The 19740-nt window shown below is 45.8% G+C and overlaps 1 protein-coding gene across 2 annotated transcripts in view; it reads right to left on the bottom strand.

Annotated features, from left to right (window-relative positions):
• Window positions 1–2047: 2047 nt before the first annotated feature.
• Window positions 2048–19740, bottom strand: part of PRRC1 (proline rich coiled-coil 1) — a 189750-nt gene continuing 172057 nt past the window's right edge. For both annotated transcript variants that reach the window (XM_078675604.1, XM_078675603.1), the window contains exon 9: window positions 2048–4285. In XM_078675604.1, the coding sequence (XP_078531730.1) occupies window positions 4076–4285 (210 nt within the window). In that variant the 3' untranslated portion in view covers window positions 2048–4075. The remainder of the gene's footprint in view (window positions 4286–19740) is intronic.

Genomic DNA, 19740 nt, shown 5'->3' with positions numbered 1-19740 from the left:
AGGGCCGTCTGATGTGATCCAAATTTGATAAATACATATTATTGTCCTAATATATACAATATAACCCTATAATCATATGATAATATGTTTAGAGTACATTGTAGTCACACAATAACTAATGATTCACTTTTAGTTCACCTGCACCTATTGATATGTTCGGAGCCATTTTGTTTAGTTTCTCTGTGTGCAAGTACTGTTTCCCTGAAACCACGTGATTACGCTTTTCACATGAACCCGTGATGGCCGACTTAGCCATCTACTCCATTTGTTAGTTTGAAGCTCAGGGAAACCCAAGGTCACACCTGCCCTTCTTGTGGGATGCGCACATTCTAGCAGAGCCCGTTCCATTACTCCCCGGGCTACAGAGAGACAGGGAGGCACCTTACTGACCTGCCCCCGGAATAGCTAAGGCCTAGGCTATTTGCAATCAATTGTGCCTTATATGGGTATTCCTGTTGGCTCACTGACAATATGTATCTTTCCTAGTAAGGCGACTCTGTGGTGTGGGCGACATGTATATATGCCTTGTATTGTCTGTATGTACTCAGTCTCCTCTGCGCACCTTCGAGGGTCGTGTAGACTGAGGCTCCCCTGTCAGGGCTTGTATTTGATGAATAAACGATTGCAACTTCTCCATTGCCAACTGAATTATTATTATTGATATTGGTATATGGGCTATTGGGAAGTATAGCCCATTAGTATTTAATTTGAATCCTTCAGGCTAAAAGGGGTGTAGAAACAAGACTAGCGGTTGGTTCCTCAAAAATGACCTGAATCACTCCAATGAATGTCCTGCAACATGTGAAACGCAGCAGAGGGATTCAGTAGGAGGTATCATGGTTGTATAAACTGGTCATTGATTCAACATGGCTAGCAGGCTGGGGCATAGCTTGGTCAGTAAGATTGGACGGTGTAAGCTTCAGATTTCCCAACAGTCACAATGGTATATAATGCTAAAATACAATATGAGAAACAGGACACGAGGGGGGCTTAAGAGGCAGTGGAAAGGGTTGTCAGGGGTACTTAAAGTGCAATTGTTTTCAAACTATCCAAGTTTTAAGGCAGACACGAGATGCATGTGTATGCATCTTTTTGTCTTGTGTATACATGTAAAAATCCAGTGTGAAATACGACAGACACCCCACCATACCCAACTGAAAGCACCAGTACCCAACCATTTACCGCACAATGTATTTTTTAGGGAGGTGTAACACCCAACCAACCCCCCCCCCCCCCCCCCCAAAGCTACGCCCCTGTTCCTCCATCTCATCTTTAGATCAGAAACCAAGTATAAGACCCATCTCCAGTGTCCAAAGAGTTGGGATCCAGTAGGCCAGATGTTTCCTCCTAACTATTGAACCTACTAGGAGGAATGCGATAGGCCTGTAGCACTTTAGGCTGCTCTTGTCTAGCTCCCAGTTTTTCTCCCAGAGACCAGTGCCACAACAGAGCGTCAGCCTTTGAAGCACAAGGAGCGCAGCAGAAGTTTAACAAGCACTGGCACAACCAACAGTGTGAGCTTTTTATTAGTTAACATGCATGGTAATTGATGGGCGTATGTTTCTATATGTATAGGGAGGTTAGAGGAGTTGGTGAACGTGGGTGATTGTTGATAGAGGAGTTGTTGGGAGTGTGGATGGGTGGATGTTTGGGTGAGTGAGCAGCACTAGGAGTGGAGGTGAGAATATACTGCAGTCACCAACATGATTGTAGCCATTTATGCACTCATGCATCCATCACTCGTGTATTCATTCAGTCCATGTCTTCACTCACCCATTCATCCATCCAATAATTTATCGATGATTTTACGTATTTTCACTTTCATCCACTAAACAATTCAAACTACTACACTTACAAACTCGTCAGTCAATCAAGAAGCACTCAAGTTGTTTTTTTTTAAACATACTTGTTGGTTTTGCCAATTGTTCTAATTTGAGATCAAAGAACGGATAATAGCAAGACTTTAATGACAAAGCATTCATACGATTAAAAACAATTAAAGGATAACATTCAGAAAGTATTACGCATTACCAAGAGCGCTGCAACAGCATTTGTAAAAACATTTATTTAATTATGAGTTACATGGCATAGCAAAAATCACGTCATTTAGATGGAAGGAGGCAGAAGCAGCAATTCTTATGTATACAAATATATTAAGTTAGCCAAAAAGTACAGATTACAAAATATCTTTTCAAAGGTGGTAGAAAAGAGAAGGCAGAGCAGATCAATCTGCTGAGCAAATATTTAAGGCAAATAGAAATCTATGACTAGGAATTTGCTTTTCTGCAATTTGCAATAATTGAAGTTTCTACCTAGTATCAAGTTCCTTACCAGGAAAACGCAGACTCAGACTGGGGTTGCCTGGATTAATGGATCTCATGTCCAGGAGCACACAAAAAAGCACCAAAGATTGCTAGAAGCCCGAACAGCTGCAGTGGTCAAAAGCATGTCCAGGAGTCGACTTCTCGTGGAAGAGAGGCAGGTATAGATTTGTAGATTGTACTTTGCCTGGTGCAAGAGAAAACACCCGTTCTTCTAGGAAAAGATACAAATCTGGCATATCCTTGTGTCGCTGTCTGTGCACAACATGGCTGTCATTGGAACACAGCCGTGAATTTGGGACCTCCTGAATTACACTTGTAAAGGCTTCTCTTACCAAGGATCTTACTCCTCAGAGGTACATCCATATGCTGGATGCAAGATGAAACAAAGCCGCTTCTCCTTACATAAAAACATCCCACCGGTGTTTGAAATGAGGGTGACAAAGTTCACTACAGGCTATTAGGACAAGCAAACGTGGTCTACTTAACATTTAAAAAATATTAATACACAGGAAATGTTAAAGATCACAACGGGACCACTGAACTGGTTTATAGCAGTTGGAGTTAGTCTTCTGATGCACACGTATGCTTTGCAAAGCTGAGGCACATTATCTGCTCGTATATAATGCCAACCGTACGTCATTCGTTATAAAATAAGAGTAGCTTTACCACGTTAAAAAAAGAAACTGGCCTCCTTTCGTAGAAGAGTCTCAATGTGCCTTACAATTCTGTACCTACAAACAAACCTGCATGGAGGATGGCGACCTTAAAGGTAAGAAGAAATAAGGTTTGGCAAAAGAAATGGAGACCTAAGAGAAGGGAGATGCCAAGTCGTCTTAAGAGCCAGTGATAGCCCTTGGTTCATGCTGCAACTGTCTAAAGGAAACTAAGGTGCAACGAGAACACTATGGAAGCCCTAAGGAAATCAATGCCTCAATCCTGTATTCATGACCACAGAGTTCATTCAAACTATTTTGGTACTGGAAGCTTTGATACTGCTTGGGTAGCAGAATATTTAACCATACGAGTCTGTTGTTGGATAGGTTACCTGAGGCAGTGCTGCAGCCTATGTTGCAATATAAAGTAGACCAGGAGTGGGGAAGCCACCTGCAGTCTCCTCAGCATAAATAAGTGAGTCAGTCTGTCTGGCTCCAACAAAATGGGTCAGGGAAGCCTATGCAGGACTTTAATAAAAACAGAAAGCACCATTTCCATGCTGGACTGCACACTGATCCTACTTCAGTTCATTTTGTTTTTATGTTAGTTGTTGGGCCCAAAAATGCTTGGTATTATGTGCTTTAGCGTTACAATATCTTTCGAGAAAAGACCCAACGGCCATACCATATGGTTTCCGAGTGAGCTTGTGACAGAGCACAGGGACTTCCAGAAAATTCCAAACAGACTGGATGCATTTTACAGGAGCGGTGTGCTGAGTTAGATACGACCCAGCGCCCCCTACCAGCGATTGTCATTGCGACCCATGAAGGAGTCAAAAGGAAATGAGATGTAAATGTTTGGCCAAGGCTTAGTGTGTAAAAAATGTTTTACACAGAATTTTAGAAACATATTCCAAACTACAAAAAGCTTTCACTACTTAAATAGGACGGCTAGGTTTCCTTTGATAAACAGGTTACATTACGCAGATTGATTCCAAATCTTGACCCTATCCAGTGATAGCTAGATTATGCGAAGATGCGGCCTGTTCTTTGGCGTGACGCCCATTAGAGTCTGCGCAGTCTGACGCTGGCTGCCTCTCACGAGGCCCTGGGCGGCAGCCGCTGTTTGTACATCCCCGCCAAGGCTTTGGCTGTGCTGTAAATCATCTGTCGGCGAGACATGCCGGTGAACGCCACGTGCCAATCAGTCTTGCTCACATGAGGCACATTCCTTTCAACGACTTCACCAACTGTCACCAGGAGGCCAGACCACCGGAGATTGTAGTCCTGTGGAGTGAGGTTTTGAGCCTAGAAAGAAACAAGAGTGGCACAGGTTACTGGCGTTTCTCTGCACACCTATATCAGAAATAATCTTTAGGTACATTAAGTAATAGTCATGGTAAGTGTCTTTGCGTGCAAAAAGATGAGATTATTTAACAACAACAGTATCTATTTAAGCATAAGCAGAACATTAAAACACAACATAGGAATGGGCAGGTAATTTTTTTTTAATAAAGTTCTAAACAATACATATTACAGTGAGATCAAACTCAATCATAGTTAAGTAATGGTTTCGATAGCTAAGCCTAACGGCATTCAATAATATTGATATTTACATGTCTCCTCTACGGAATGATTCATCTACATGTAACCACAACCAGCTTTAGAGAGAGTTTTGGAAACAATGTATTGATTGGGATCTGCAGTTCTAGCCTCTCCTGCCCTTGCTTTAACCAGATCAGCCCCTGCACTACTCGATTACGTCCTTATGATTGGGGATAAAAATGTTTGTAAGAAATTGCGTTAATGGTTGGGGGGATGAAAGCCGCCTCAAGCAGGAACCACAATCATTGTCATGACGAGGTCATATGCAAATCCTAAATGAACCTGTGCTCAACCCTCGGGTAGCTTGGCGCAGAGCAGTCCGGGTTATCTTGGAGGAAATGTGTAAAGTATTTGTGCAACACTTAAAACAGTAACAATATGAAAACACCACAAAAGATCCCACACCAGATTTAGAAGAAAAAAAAAAAAGAGTAATTTTTTATAAATAAAGCAAAACAAAACAAAAAAAATCCAATCAGTAGAACCGGAGATATGCACATTTTAAGGTATCAATCAATCAAGACGCTTATAAAGCGCACTACATACCCGTTAGGGTCTCAAGGCGCTGGGGGGTTGGGGGGGGTTGAGGGGGTGAGGGGTGCTGCTACTGATCGAAGAGCCAGGTCTTGAGAAGTCTTCTGAAGGCCAGTAGGTCTTGGGTCTGCCGTAGTTTTGTGGGGAGGGTGTCCCAGGACATGGCGGCGAGGTGGGAGAAGGATCTGCCGCCGGCGGTCATTCTTCGGATGCGAGGGCCTGCGGAGCGGAGTTGGTGGGTGGGGGTGTAGAGGCAGAGTCGTCTGTTGAAATATGCTGGACCAGTGCTGTGGAGAGCTTTATTGGCGTTGAGGAGGAGCTTGAAGGTGGCCCCCTCTTGTTGACGCGGACCCAGTGCAGGTCTCTCAGGTGGGGGGTGATGTGGCTGCTGCGGGGGATGTCTAGGATCAGGCGTTCTGGATGCGTTGCAGCAGTCTTAGGAGCTTGGCCGACGTTCCTGCGTAGAGGGCGAGGGTAGAGGTTTCAGTGAAATTAGCGCCAAAAAGCACAAGACACCAACTGTGGATATCTGGTCACGCCTGGCCGGGATAAAGTCGCAAGTTCAGGACAACCGCAAAGGAGCGCACCGGCTACAGGGACCCGGTTAGGTCTGCTGAACTGTAGTACATACAATTTCCATTGTAGAGTGTTGCGAGGGCCACCAGCGAAGATGTGTTGCGCAGCTGAGGCGATTTATTGGATCTGAGGTGCTACGGAGCTGCAATGCGAGATCCTGCGTTGTCGTCCAGGATTCTGTCGATGAGTGCTTGCGATGCGAAGTCCGGCATCGCAGATGCGGTGCAGTCGGGGTGAAGCGCCTGCTCCGAGTTAAGAGAACCTGTGGTGCTGTCAAGGCTGCTGTCAACGACAGACTTGCAATGGGAAGACTTCGTTGGGAAACTTCGGACAGGTGGCGGTTCCAATGCCGCCTGTGAGGTCGATGCAGAGTCTTTCGCATCAGAAAACCTTCACAACAGAGACAATGTGTTTGTGCTACTTGGGATTGCACCCAAGAGCAGAAGACATGCGTCGGTTCTGCTGGATCCACGGAGGAGCTGGCTGAGCACTTTTAAGGCTGAATTCCAAGGATCCAGGACTGGGGTGGAACCTCTTGGCAGAATGGGACTCACAGATGGCAGAGTCAAGGTGGTTGGAGCCTTCTGTCCCTGAGGCTCCAGTCAGGGAGCGAGCCAACTAGCCCTTGAAGTCACTCTGAGGTCCTGAGTTCAACAGATGCAGGTCCAGTCCTTCTCACACTGGCAAGAGGGCAGCAGGTCAGAACAGCACGGCAGCAGTCCTCCAAAGCAGCAGTCCACCAGAGTGGCACTCTTTCAGCAGCACAGCAGTCCTCCTTCCTGGCAGAGACAGGATGTAGGAACTAAATGGCTAAGGCAGAAAAAGGCCAACTTTCTAAAAGTGGTATTTTCAAAAACTGTAATGAATATGCTACTTACCAGTATGCATCTGTTCTTGGCATGTAGGGCTGCTGACATTCATATCTATAGCATAGATCGCCGCCTAGTGTTGGGTCCGGATGATTGCACATTGTTGTCCTGGAAGAGTCTTCGAAGTATCACGAGATAGGTGGCTCCTCCCCTGGACTACAGTGCGCATGGGCATCGACTCCATCCCCAGATTGTTTTTAGCCATTGTGGCAAAGATGGAGTGTAATAGTGTAAGCGATGGCCATGCTAAGAGTAAGTGTTAAAAAGTCTGCAGCCGCTACAGGCGCCAGGGAGGAGGGCGGGCGATATGAATGTCAGCAGCCCTACATGCCAAGAACAGATGCATACTGGTAAGTAGCATATTCAGTTCGAGGCATGTGGGCTGCTGAATTCATATCTATAGCATAGAATACATAGCAGTCCCTCCATTAACGGCGGCCGCCTGTGCCAGCTGCAGAAGTCTGAAAAAGCGTTTTAAGAACAGCCTGCCCTACAGCTGCTTGGAGTGCACATCTACACAGTAATGTTTAGTAAATGTGTGTGGTGTAGACCATGTGGCTGCTCTACAAATATCTTCCAAAGGGATATTACCAAGGAAAGCCATAGAGGCCCCCAACTTTCGGGTGGAGTGGGCTCTTGGAGGGTCCGTTAAAGTGCGCTTAGCCTTGTGATAGCAAATCTGAATGCACTTAACGATCCACCTGGCTATACCTGCTTTGGAAATGGGGTTGCCTTTGTGCTGGGCTGAAAAGGCAACAAAGAGTTGTTGTGTTTTCCTAAAGTCTTTGGTCCTATTGATGTAGTACATCAAGGCTCGTTTGACATCAAGAGTGTGGAGCATTCTTTCGGCAACTGTTTCTGGGTTTTGAAAGAATGCGGGCAGTTAAATGGTCTGATTGACATGGAACTGCGAAACCACTTTAGGAAGAAATTTAGGGTTAGTGCGCAGCACCACCCTGTTGGAGTGAATTTGAATGAATGGCTCTTGTACAGTGAGCGCCTGTAGCTCACTAACACGTCGCAGAGACGTAATGGCAATGAGAAAAGCCACTTTCCATGTCAAGAACTGAATCTCACATGAATGCAGAGGCTCAAAAGGTGGGCCCATCAACCTGGTGAGGACCACATTGAGGTTCCATGCAGGAGCCGGCGGGGTCCTGGGAGGGATGACCCGCTTCAGGCCTTCTAGGAAGGCTTTAATGGCGGCACTCTGAAGACGGAGAGATGCTGCCTGTTCTGGAGATAAGCCGCTATGGCAGATAAGTGTATCCTGATGCAAGCGTATGCTAGATTGCATTTGTAAAGATGTAACAAATAGCAGATGATGTTGGGAGTGGATGCATCTAGCGGATTGATGTTGTGTGTAGCACAGTAAATGACAAACCGCTTCCATTTTGCTGCATAGCAGGCTCTGGTGGTGGGCTTCCTTGCCTCCCGTATGATTTCCATGCATTCAGGAGGCAAGTCAAGGTAGCCAAACTCTAAGACCTCAGGAGCCAGATCGCCAGGTTGAGCTGTTGCGGATCTGGATGCTGAATGTCGCCATGGCTCTGCGTCAAAAGCTTGGGCGTGAGGTGTAGCCATTGATGCGGTACCACGGAGAGTTCCAGAAACGTGGCGTACCATGGTTGGCGTGCCCACGTTGGAGCAACTAGGATGAGAGTTATCGAGTGTTGCTTTAGCTTTCGTGCCACCAGCGGTATGAGAGGTGCTGGGGGAAAAGCGTACGCAAATCTGCCTGACCAGTTCATCCATATCGCATTGCCTTGCGACTGTGGGTGAGGGAACCTGGCGGCAAAGCTTTGGCATTTTGCGTTTTCCCTTGTGGCGAACAGGTCTATCTGTGGAGGACCCCACTTCTGGAAGTACGGGCGGAGTACTGATGGGTGTATCTCCCACTCGTGCATCTGGTGGCTGTACCTGCTGAGCAGGTCCGCCATCTGATTGTCCGTGCCTGGAAGGTGTTCCGCCATGAGGAAGATGTTCCTTTGAATGGCCCACTTCCACATGCTCTGAGCCAGATGAGACAACTGTGGAGAGTGTGTAACTCCCTGCTTCTGGATGTAGTACATGGCTGTCATGTTGTCCGTCCGGATCAACACGACCTTGTTGCACAGATGTACTTTGAATGCTTTCAGTAGCCATGAAGATTGCCATCAGTTCTAGGTAGTTGATGTGCATCTTCTTTTGCTGTATTATCCATAGTCCCTGCACTGTGTAGTGGAGTACATGAGCTCCCCATCCTTGGAGAGACGCGTCCGCTGTCAGGATGATCTGTGGGACAGGCTCTTGGAACGGTCGGCCCTTGCAAAGGTTGTGTGGATTCCACCAATGCAGAGAGTTGTATGCCCGACCGGTGACCAACACTAGGTCTTTCAACTGTCCCTGAGCCTGATTCCACTGATGCGCTAAACATTCCTGGAGCGGACGCATATGTAACCTCGCGTGCGGGACTATGAAAATGCAGGAGGCCATCATGCCTATCAACTGCATGAACACTCTCGCAGGAAGCGAGTGTTCCAGTTGGAACTGTTGGATTAGCGACTGGATGTTGTAGATCCGCGCTGAAGTTGGCTGAGCCGTGGCTGCCAGAGTATTGATAGTTGCACCTAGATATTGCCGCACATGGGCTGGCTGAAGGTGCGACTTTGGATAGTTCAGGGAGAACCCCAGCCTGTGAAGAAGGTGAATGGTGTGGGACATGTCGGCGGCGCACTGCCGGGCCGACTTTGCTTGAACCAGCCAGTCGTCCAGATAAGGGTAGACATGGATGTGTTGTCTCCTGAGGTGCGCCGCTACTGTCGCTAGACATTTGGTGAACACTCTGGGGGCTGTGGTCACTCCGAAAGGAAGGACCTTGAATTGATAATGCCGATTTTGAATGGTGAATCTGAGGTATTTTTTGTGTGATGGATGGAGTGGAATGTGGGAGTAAGCATCCTTGAGGTCTAAGGTTGCGAGGAAGTCTCCCTGATTGAGGAGTGGAAGAACCTGTTGCAGCGTTAGCATGTGGAAGTGTTCTGAGAGAATGTACAGGTTTAGGGGTCTGAGGTCTAGAATAGGCCTGAGGGACCCATCCTTCTTTGGGATTAGGAAGTACAGGGAGTACACCCCTGTGCCTTCCTCCTCCACTGCGCCCTTTTGCAGCATGACGAGAACCTCCTGCTGCAATAAGTGCAAATGCTCTGCGGACATAGGACGGTGTTTTGGTGGGATGTTGGGTGGAGTGGATGTGAGCTCCAAACAATAGCCGTACTGGATAAGTTTCCTGACCCACCTGTCTGTGGTGATGGTTTTCCAGACTGGCAGGAACCGCTGGAGCCTCCCCCCGACAGGCATGGAATGGTCGGGGGCAGTGACAGGGCGTCACTGTTTGTTGGAGGCAGCGGAACGGGAGTTGTTGTTGCCTTTGCCTCTGCCCTTGGCGTTGTTGCCCCGATAACCTCCTCTATTCTGTTTGGGGTAAGAGGATTGCGCCCCACCTTTATTGAATTGTGTTTGCTGGGACATCTGGCCTCTGGAAACACCCCTATTGCATGAGCGACGAAAAGGGCTCCCCCGAAACTGTTGGGATTGGAGAGCTCCCATGGACTTGGCAGTTTCGGTATCCTTCTTTATTTTTTCCAAGGTGGTATCCACCTCAGGACCAAATAATCTGTCAGGGTTAACTGGCTGGTCGAGGATGGTAGTTTGGATCTTAGGCTTAAATCCAGAGATTCTGAGCCATGCCTGTCGTCTTAACATCACACTGGTGTTAATTGCCCTGGCTGCAGTATCGGCAACGTCCAGTGCACACTTTATTGAAGCGTTGGAGATGAGCTTCCCTTCCTGGATAAGCATCTCCGCAGCCTCCTTATATTGGTCTGGGAGATGTTGCAACAGGGTCTCTAGTGTGTCGTAGTGTGCCCTGTCGTAGCGTGCCAAGAGTGCCTGCGTGTTTGAGATACGCCATATATTGGCCGCCTGAGCTGCTACTCTCTTTCCCGATGCTTCCAGCACTTTAGACTCTTTGTCCGGGGGAGGAGCTTCACCAGTGGTTTGCGAATTCGCCCTCTTGCGGGCATTAGAAACGACCAGAGAGTCCAATGGCAACTGGCCCTTGATGTAAGTGGGATCGCCAGGTGCCGGTCGGTATTTCTTTTCAATTCTAGGGTTGACCACCCTTGCCCGTGTGGGCTCCTTGAAAATGTCCGCAGCATGTTTGAGGACCCCTTTCAGCATTGGGAGGGTTTTCACAGTCTTTTCAGCAGCTGAAAAAGTGTCAAAGAGGAAGTCCACCTCCACAGGGTCAGCATGGAGTTCAACGTCGTGGTTTTTAGCCGCCCTTTCAATCAAGGCATTGAATGCCGCAGAATCCTCAGTGGGAGACGTTTTGATATTGTATATCTGAGGGTCGAGAGTGGGTGGCTGATCCCCCTGGTCACCTGTGTCCACCCATGCGTCCTGTTGTGCATCAGGATCAGCGTGGGTCGGGAAGCTGTACTCGTCATCGTGATCCCCAGCATCCTCGGCATCGGAATAAGTTGGCGAGGGCGTGGCAATTCTTTGAGTCTGAGGAGTCAATGGTTCGACCAAGACTGGTGCATCAGAAGCAGGCTTTTTGCGCTTTAAAGGAATGGTATACGACTCCAAAGGTGTCGTTGCCGTAATTTTACGCTTATAAAGCGTAAGCTTCCCAGTGTCGGCATCGATGAAACGTTCCGACTGTTCCTCCAGTAATGGTGGTCGATGCGTCAACCCCCTAGCCGGGAGAGTAGGCGTCGACCCTACAGCACCGTGCGTTTTCGTTTCGGGCGCCGCCCGGGGTGCGAAGGCCTTTGGTGCCACCTTCGGCGGCAACGTGAAGAGGAGTGGCGTTGATGACTTGGAGGTGGGGACCGACTGTTTCGGCGCGGAAGGCGTTTTGGGGTCTTCTGCCGAGGCCTTGTCCCTTATACGCTTGAGTGAGTCCGAGACCTGCTTCGTGAATGAAGCGGACGGTTTCGCCGATACGACAGACTACCTCGGTCCAACAACGTGGGAAGACTCGATCGTCGACGACTTTGGCTGGTCGGTCCGAGGCGTGCCTGTGGTGGTGTCCTGGGCAACCGCTTTAGGGACACCAACCTTTGGCTCGATGCCCTTGCTGGTCTTCGGCTCGACGCCCTTTGCGGCCTTTGGTGCCGCGGCCTTGCTTGGCTTTGGCTCGATACCCGATCCGGACTTCGGCTCGACGCTCTTGCTTGACCGAGTCTGGACGGCCTTTGTGGGCTTCAGCTCGACGCCTTTAGTCTGCTTCGGCTGGACGGATTTCACCGACTTTGCCGGGTCGACAGGCTTCTTCGGCTTGGGCTGTCCCGACACCTCGGAGGACGAGGGTGTCGACGGTGGATCAGAAGGTTTCAGTTTCAATTGCGCCTGAACCACTTTAGGTTGTTAGGAAACCGAAGGTTTCACTTTCGGTTTCGATTTCTTTAATGACGGCTCCGTCGAAGTGTCCGTAGCCGGGCCGGGAGGCGGGGCCGTGGATTTTGGTAGAAAGTCTTGGGTAAGGCCGATAGGCGATCCCTCGATCTGAGCCTTCGTAAGAGTTCGAACGGGGCATAGCTCGTCCTCTGAGCTATCTTTCATGGCCCCATATGCCTCATCATCGTCTCCTACCTCGTCGACGACTTCTTCTCCGGGAAGATCTTCGACATCCACTTGAGGGTCGTATTCGATTTCTTCCGCTGGAGGCGAAATCTGCAGGTGAACGTCGTGTTCGTCTGCTTCGTCGCTGTCGAAGATGTCCACCGGTGCCGGGGCCGACTGCCGGGCCTCCATGCGCGCCACACGCCGAAGCCGAATCGTTTTCTTCGAACGAAACCTGGAACAAGCCATACAGTTGGCTTCATCGTGGTCCGGCGACAGGCACCTGTTGCACACCGGGTGGACGTCGATGTGTGGGTACTTCGATCCGCACACGGGACACTTCTTGAACGGGCTCCGTTCCATGTCGCGTCGTCGAGGGTCTTGCTGCGTCGACTGGGCCTCGAGCTCCAAAGAGTCACGCGACTCCCTGGATGTTGAACCCGGAAGGCGAGTCCGAACAGAACCGGGCACCGAACGCAAACAATACCGACGATAAAGAGAGAAAAAGGCCTTTTGGCCTCGAGAATTATGTCGATTCCGAACTGAGAGAACGAAAGTACATCCGAACCCAATGGCGGAAAAAAACAATCTGGGGATGGAGTCGATGCCCATGCGCACTGTAGTCCAGGGGAGGAGCCACCTATCTCGTGATACTTCGAAGACTCTTCCAGGACAACAATGTGCAATCATCCGGACCCAACACTAGGCGGCGATTTATGCTATAGATATGAATTCAGCAGCCCACATGCCTCGAACCTTAAAATACGACTTTACCATAAGGGAGGATTTTTCATTACAATTTCAAAGTCACCCAACATGAACAGGCTACATGCTCCTATTTTAGAGTTGCAGCTTATTAAATGTAATTAAATTAAATGTAATAAGGTAACTCCAATCATATCAATGGCAGGTTATACAGTATTGGAAAACAAATCTAAGCTTTTCACTACCAGAACATGTAAAACTAAAAAGCATATATTTTACTCTTTAAATACACTGCACCCTGTCCTCTGGGTTGTTCAGGCCCTACCATAGTGGTGACTTGTCTGTATTAAAAAGGAGGTTTGGGCCATGGCAAAAGGTTTATTTTGCTAGATCGAAATGGCAGTTTAAAACTGCACACATAGGCTGCAATGTCTGGCCTGAGACATGTTTAAAGGGCTACTTAAGTGGGAGGCGCAATGAGTGCTTTTATCTTCCTCACAAAGTGTCGCCGGCTCAAATAAGATTAGAATTTGGATTAACCAGCCAATTATTTATACGAAAAGGCCAATTTATAAAATTATGGAATAGAATAAAAAACGATAACGTAAATAAAATGTCCAAACTATTATGGCAGGAAATAAACAAATAGGAAATTCCAATATTTACATACTGCACTAGATGAATATTCAGTGACTCCAATCTGGGACACTTCAATAACTACAGAATAATTTAAAAAAAATCTATTAATATAATAACAAAACATCTATCGCTGCTTATGGATAAAGACTCTTTTGTAAAAAGAAAACATGCCTGGCCACGAATGAACGGTTTCACAAAGGTGAAAGTTCAATCATACCTGGAAACCCCATGGACTCTGAAGTATAAACAAATCTTCATAAAAGCTTGTTTTAGTGCATTTCCTGGCCTATGTCATGCTATACCGTGGCTAAGAACAGAGGAATTGACGCTCTGACGCTTATGTAAATTGGGAGAAGAGAACATTATTCACTTGCTATGTGTATGCCCAGACCTGAAAATGGAAAGAAAAACTATACTTAAGAGGCATTTTTAATGCACAATGAGTACGGACTTGCAAGCAAACCTTGATAAAGTGTCCACACTCTGACGATATAACACTGAACTCAGCTTTTGTAACGTTTTTAGTAAGAACTGGAACAAAATTAGACAAGCAAAACTAAATCGACATGTACTGTATGATGTATATAAATATGTAAATAGTATTATGAAATTGATATTATCAAATTTAATCTACTTAAAAATATTGCTTAATTTATTCATGTTTTTACTACTTTTTTTAACCTGAACTTTCAAAGCTGGAGCGATTGTTATCATTTTGTAAGATGTTAATTAATCAAACAATAAATAGTGCTGCAGGCACAATAGTAGCATTTTATTTACAGGCCCTGGGAAGATGTGGTACCACTTTGCTCAGAACTTGGAAGTAAATTAAATATGCCAATTGGGTGTAAGCCAATCCTACGAGGTTTATTTAGAGGAGAGATCACAAACACTTTAGCAGTGGTAAAGTGCAAAGAGTCACGAGGCCAGCAAACATTAGATCACCAATAAATGGAGATGGAAGGCAAAAACTTTGGGGGTGACCTTGCAGAGAGGGCCAGGTCAAACAATGATATAACCATACTTAGCTGACACTGGAGCCATTCGAGCAATGGCATGCTAATTAACTCCCATCATGCCAAGCTGCTGGTATAACCTAATCAGGGACAGGCAGTGCTTTACAACATTTTTCCTCTGGCAAAGGGCAGAATCAATGATATCATATAACCGTTTGTATTGATTAAGGTCATTTGAGGAATACTTTCTGTTTTCAGTAAAGACTCCCTCACAGTTATCTGGAAGGTCTGTATTGTCGAAATCGGTCTTGCGTTGGCCTAGCTGGTTGAACAACTAATTCACCACTGGACTAAGTGAGAACAATCTGGCAAACTAGAACGATAATTGCACAAATCGAGAAAACTGATATAGCTGTGTGAATCAAAACCCTCTGGCTAGGAAGACAGCTCAATGACTACTTCACATGAAACAGTAGATTGACACGCATCTCCAGAATTTGAAAAAATCTGAAGCCCTCAGGACCGGAATCCTCAGCACAGATCTCTCCCTTGGAATCTCCTTGGTACCGACCCGAATAATAACTCTTCACTACTCACCAATGAATTGACTTTAAAGAGAAATTCCATATGGGAGTAGCTTCCTGGTAGAGGAACGAGAATAGAGATACTGCCACTGTTTTGGGAAATCATGCCCCCGAAAAAACGTAGGTACCAATGGCAAGTGCCTACAGCTCTCACTGTATCTTGCTGGCCTAGTTGCAATTGTTTATGTCTCAAGTAAAAATGGCAATAAAACGCTAGCAACGGCGAGCAGCACAAAAAACGCTTAGATGGCGATTAGTGAAGGCATTTATATAAAATTGGCTCTTCTCTATAACATAGGTTCTTCAAGTGCAGTGCAAACAGTGGTGTAATGTGGGTAAGTAGTAGATGAAGGAGAGGTTTTAAGGATTTGCTAGGAAGAAACATTTATCAGTGTTAATTAACAGAATATTATGCTGATTACTGCCCCAGTGTTCACTAACAAGTAAATCATATTAACGTGCTTATTTTGTATTATTATCTCGGGATTTAATACTGTTACCAAAGCAAATTGAGGAAATACCAAGTGGTGTTTCTTTCCCCCTAAAAATTACCAGTGCATTAAACATATAATTGTTCAGGAGTTAAATGAAAAGGAGGCATGTTTGGGACATTGAGATTGTGTGGCATTTCAGAGTTGACTTGGCACCATCCCATTGTGAAATCTCTACAACTCTACAGAGATCAGGTTTGTTCTGTAATCTTGTATTTGCATTCCCAAAATATTTGGACATGAAATTGTGTAGTGCCCACAGTTGCATACTACTCTGAAACTTTCAACTGGGGTGCACACAGTCTTACAAGCTACGAAAAAGTAAAGATGAGCCAATTCCTGCCAGACGGTGGGGCAATTTATAGATTTTCATTGAGTGCTTTTTGGTGGCTAAGGAGACACAGTCAAGAACAAGCCATGGCAAAGCCAATAGTTCTGGATTTAATGTGCTAACACATGTATCCATTGCCCCAGAAACAGTTTTTGCCATGTGAGAACCTTACTGTAACTTTAGATTCTTCTGCTGCTCTCATTCGCCAGTTTACCGTCATGCATCACAACTCAAAAATGTTTAAGCCACATACTTCAGCTAACCAGTCATAACATTTGCTTTTCATTGTGGCTCTTTCTGACTTATGTTCACACTCTTTTCTCAACAGAAGTAGAAACACAACTGCAACAAATTTGGCACCGATTATTGCGCTCTGAAATCCATACACACCAAGAATTGAAAAAGAATCCAACATTGTAAACATTTTCTATTGCAAACTTTGTATTGTTTACATACTACAACAATCTGGATTTGACTGAATATTTCAAGGTGTGTGAAAAGAGAAACTGTCAGCATTCATCCAGAATCGAAGATGGTAGGAACAGTTTTAAAGTTAACGCGAAGAAAAGATAACATTGATTTTCAGTGCCAACTAGCACCAATGAGGAAATATTGCCTGTTGGCAGGCAAAACGTCCATCAGGATGTAAATGTAAGAAAGGCAGGAAACTCTACAAACTACATGCAGGCCAATAACCAGGATCAAAGCAAGACTTTCATCGCATAATAAAAACTTTGCACACTCTTCCTTCTAACCTTACTGCGGTGTGGTAGGGAACACTGAATATCGAAGGGACGCAATACTGCGTCCACAATTTCGAGGGACAAAATACTGAAGACTGCATACCCACACATGATGTATCCTTACAGAATCTATACCGCAAACATTCATAAGCGTGTACATGCACTGTACATCCACAAAGCCAACAAGAAACAAACAAATTCGGACACAGACACTATACAGTAAATCAAATCCATATTTTGGCAAGTTTCATTTCAGTAAGAGACCCATTTTCACTCCCATATAAGTTTTGTATTACAAACATCATATTACCAAATAAGATGTCATGCGCATGAAAACAGTGGGTTATGTCAAGCTGTGAAGTATTATATTTAGGTGGCAGCTGGACTGCAACTTCTATGCTTTATTTTGGCTTGGGGAGTACGGATGTGTGTCAACAGGCTAGAATGCTAGTGTTAGCCTGATGTGCTTGTGTGACTCCATCAGGTTGGTTTTGCAAGAGTCATGGTCAGTGCGCAAGATCCAGTCCGGTCTTACCTCCTGCAGAGCCCTTCTTTAAAGGAAAACGCTCCATGGTAGTTTTTGCTTGAAAGAGCCACTTGCGGCCTCACATGGTTTGTTTTTGAGAGGTCCACTGCTCCGCCCATCATGCTCGGACCAGTAGAGCCACTCCTCAAAGCAGTAAATTGCTGAAGTGAGAGGTAAACTCTACGGTCTTAAGATTTTAGGTAAATAGCAAGGATCCATGATGTCACTTTTCTCTAATAAAGGTTTGCAACTGACAAAACTAGCAAACAGGTAGGGCTGATGATTGAGAGGAGTTAGATGTGTCCGAGAGCTACCTCAGTGAGAATGATTAAGATGCATTGTCAGGTTCACCTACAGGTAGTCTCATTAGAATCACAAAGCGCATTTCAGATTAGTTCACCCCAGATCAATACAAAAGGAGTCCTTCTCCCTTGGCTGTAGTAAAATAAGTGTTGTGTTTAATATAGGAAGAGGAAACCTCAGACAGTTTTTCGCTTATGTCATCTTGAAATGGTTCAAGTACCCTAAAAAAGGCCAAGGAATTTGAAGTAGTTTGGATATATGAACATTCACGCCCTGAAAAGACTATTAAAATCTTAGAACCCTTACAAGTTCCTTATGAAAGGGTACTGTAGTGTTGTCTCTTTAACCCCATCATTCTCTCTTGGAACACTGCTGTGTTTGTGTTCCAGAGAGTGACGCTTGGCTTTGTACTTGTCGCCTGAAGCCGCGGGGGGTATTTGTATCTCTGACTAAAATAAAGGATTTTGTCCTTTTTCACATTGTCTGCCGCTTCCTTCACGTGGTGACGAGCTGGACTGGTATACCCCAGGCAAAGAGTGCGTCGTGCAAGCACAGTGCGGGCTGTGGGCACTTACTACGATCCGGTCGTCGTAGCATCGCCGCTGATCCTGCTTGTTCCTGGACAGGCCCAATGTACTTGTTTGTTCCAGTGTCCCACGGCGTGTATCTGCACCTTGCTGAATGCCGCTTTACCAAGTGGAGTGCAGACTTGTAGCATGGCACGAAGCGGCGTACAGCGGAATTGTCAACGTGTTCCATGATCCCTGCTGCGACGTACGAGGAGGCGTTGGTTTCGTGCCGTGTTGAGGCTGCGGCATATATGCTGTGTTGTGGGAGTATGTTCAGCACACTCGCGAACTGCAGTGATTTCAACAAAGTACTGTGGGAGGTGAAGAGGACTTTGGAGCCCAGGTAAGAGCGTCTGCGCATGCGTTGAGGACGCATGCTTTGTCAAACAAGCGCAATTGACTGTAAAAATAAGGAAAAGTACATGGGAGCCATTTTAATTTATTGGGAAAGACACTAATACTTTCTATGTTCAAGGAAAGTGTCCATTGCCCTCAGAAACAAAGGGAAAAACCAGTGGCCATCTTAAGCAGTTGGGATAGATTTAATATGCTTTGAATTGAAGTACATCTATTTCAAGAGTCAACGCTTCAGGCTATTTCCCTTATTTGTATGTGGCTTTATATTTCAAGTTGGTTTCCAATTGAGTCTCAGTAAATTTCACTTCAAACAACTGCTGTTTGTTTCCATTTATAGGAAGATATTTGTGTTCATTTATTTTTATTTTTCAAGTAACTTTACATTTGTGTTGGGTCTGCCTTACAGTGTGTTGTGCATCACATTTTATGATGCAGTCTGTAAACCCTCCACCACCTTTTTTAGAAACACCTTGAGATCCACCTATTAAATGGAGGCAGTGGCATGATGCATTCGAAACATACCTAGGGGCAATTGGAGCTTCAAGATTCATACAGAGAGAAAAAAATATTTACTCTTAACATTCTTTGGGTTTTGAAGGCAGATCCATGTTTAAACATCTTCCTGATGTTCAAGTCGAGGGCGAGATAAATGTTTATGAAGAAGCTGTGAGGAAGCTTGGTCAAAGGTTTGATGTTGCACCCAGTCTGGAGGTTTTGAGACAAGTTTTTCAAAAGAGAGCAAAAATGTACTGAGGACGTTGATACTTACATTTCTTCTCTGCACAAGTATGCAGCGGAATGTCAATTCGAGAACTTTGCAGAGCAACTAATTTGTGATCAATTCATCTGCCATTGCACCGACAAGTCCATCAAACAGGTTACTTTCTCTAGGCAACCCTTCTTTATCTGAAACCATTAGGATTGCCAAGAGCATAGAGACATCAATTATATCTGCAAGAGAATTCGAAGAAAAAAACAATGTACATATCCGTGCTGTGCTCTCTAAAGTTGATAGAGAAGGTGTTCAAAGCGTTTCCTTCCAAACTTCCATCACCGGGCAACGCGATGCACCAGAACAGTTTTTTTAAACAAACCAACATGTGTTAGGTGTGGTTATCCTCCTCACCAAAAGGGGGGTCGGGTTTGCCTGGCTAGAAATGCGCAATGTAGACTGTGTGGGAAAACTGGGCACTTTGCAAACGTGTGTCTCAGTGGCAGACGCAAAGGAACTAGAGTATCAGCTGTGGGTGATGATTGTGAAATTGATGTTGAGAATTCATTGAATGAAGTCTTCGATATGGTCGTGGTGGTTGGAGATGACAACCTGTTCAGTGCTGAGCGACAAGCATGCATCGACCCAAATGT

This window comes from Lissotriton helveticus, chromosome 2_1 (assembly GCF_964261635.1).
Source record: "Lissotriton helveticus chromosome 2_1, aLisHel1.1, whole genome shotgun sequence".
NCBI lineage: Eukaryota > Metazoa > Chordata > Amphibia > Caudata > Salamandridae > Lissotriton > Lissotriton helveticus.
Note: the sequence above shows the minus strand (reverse complement) of the source record. Positions and strands in the feature narration are given on the sequence as shown.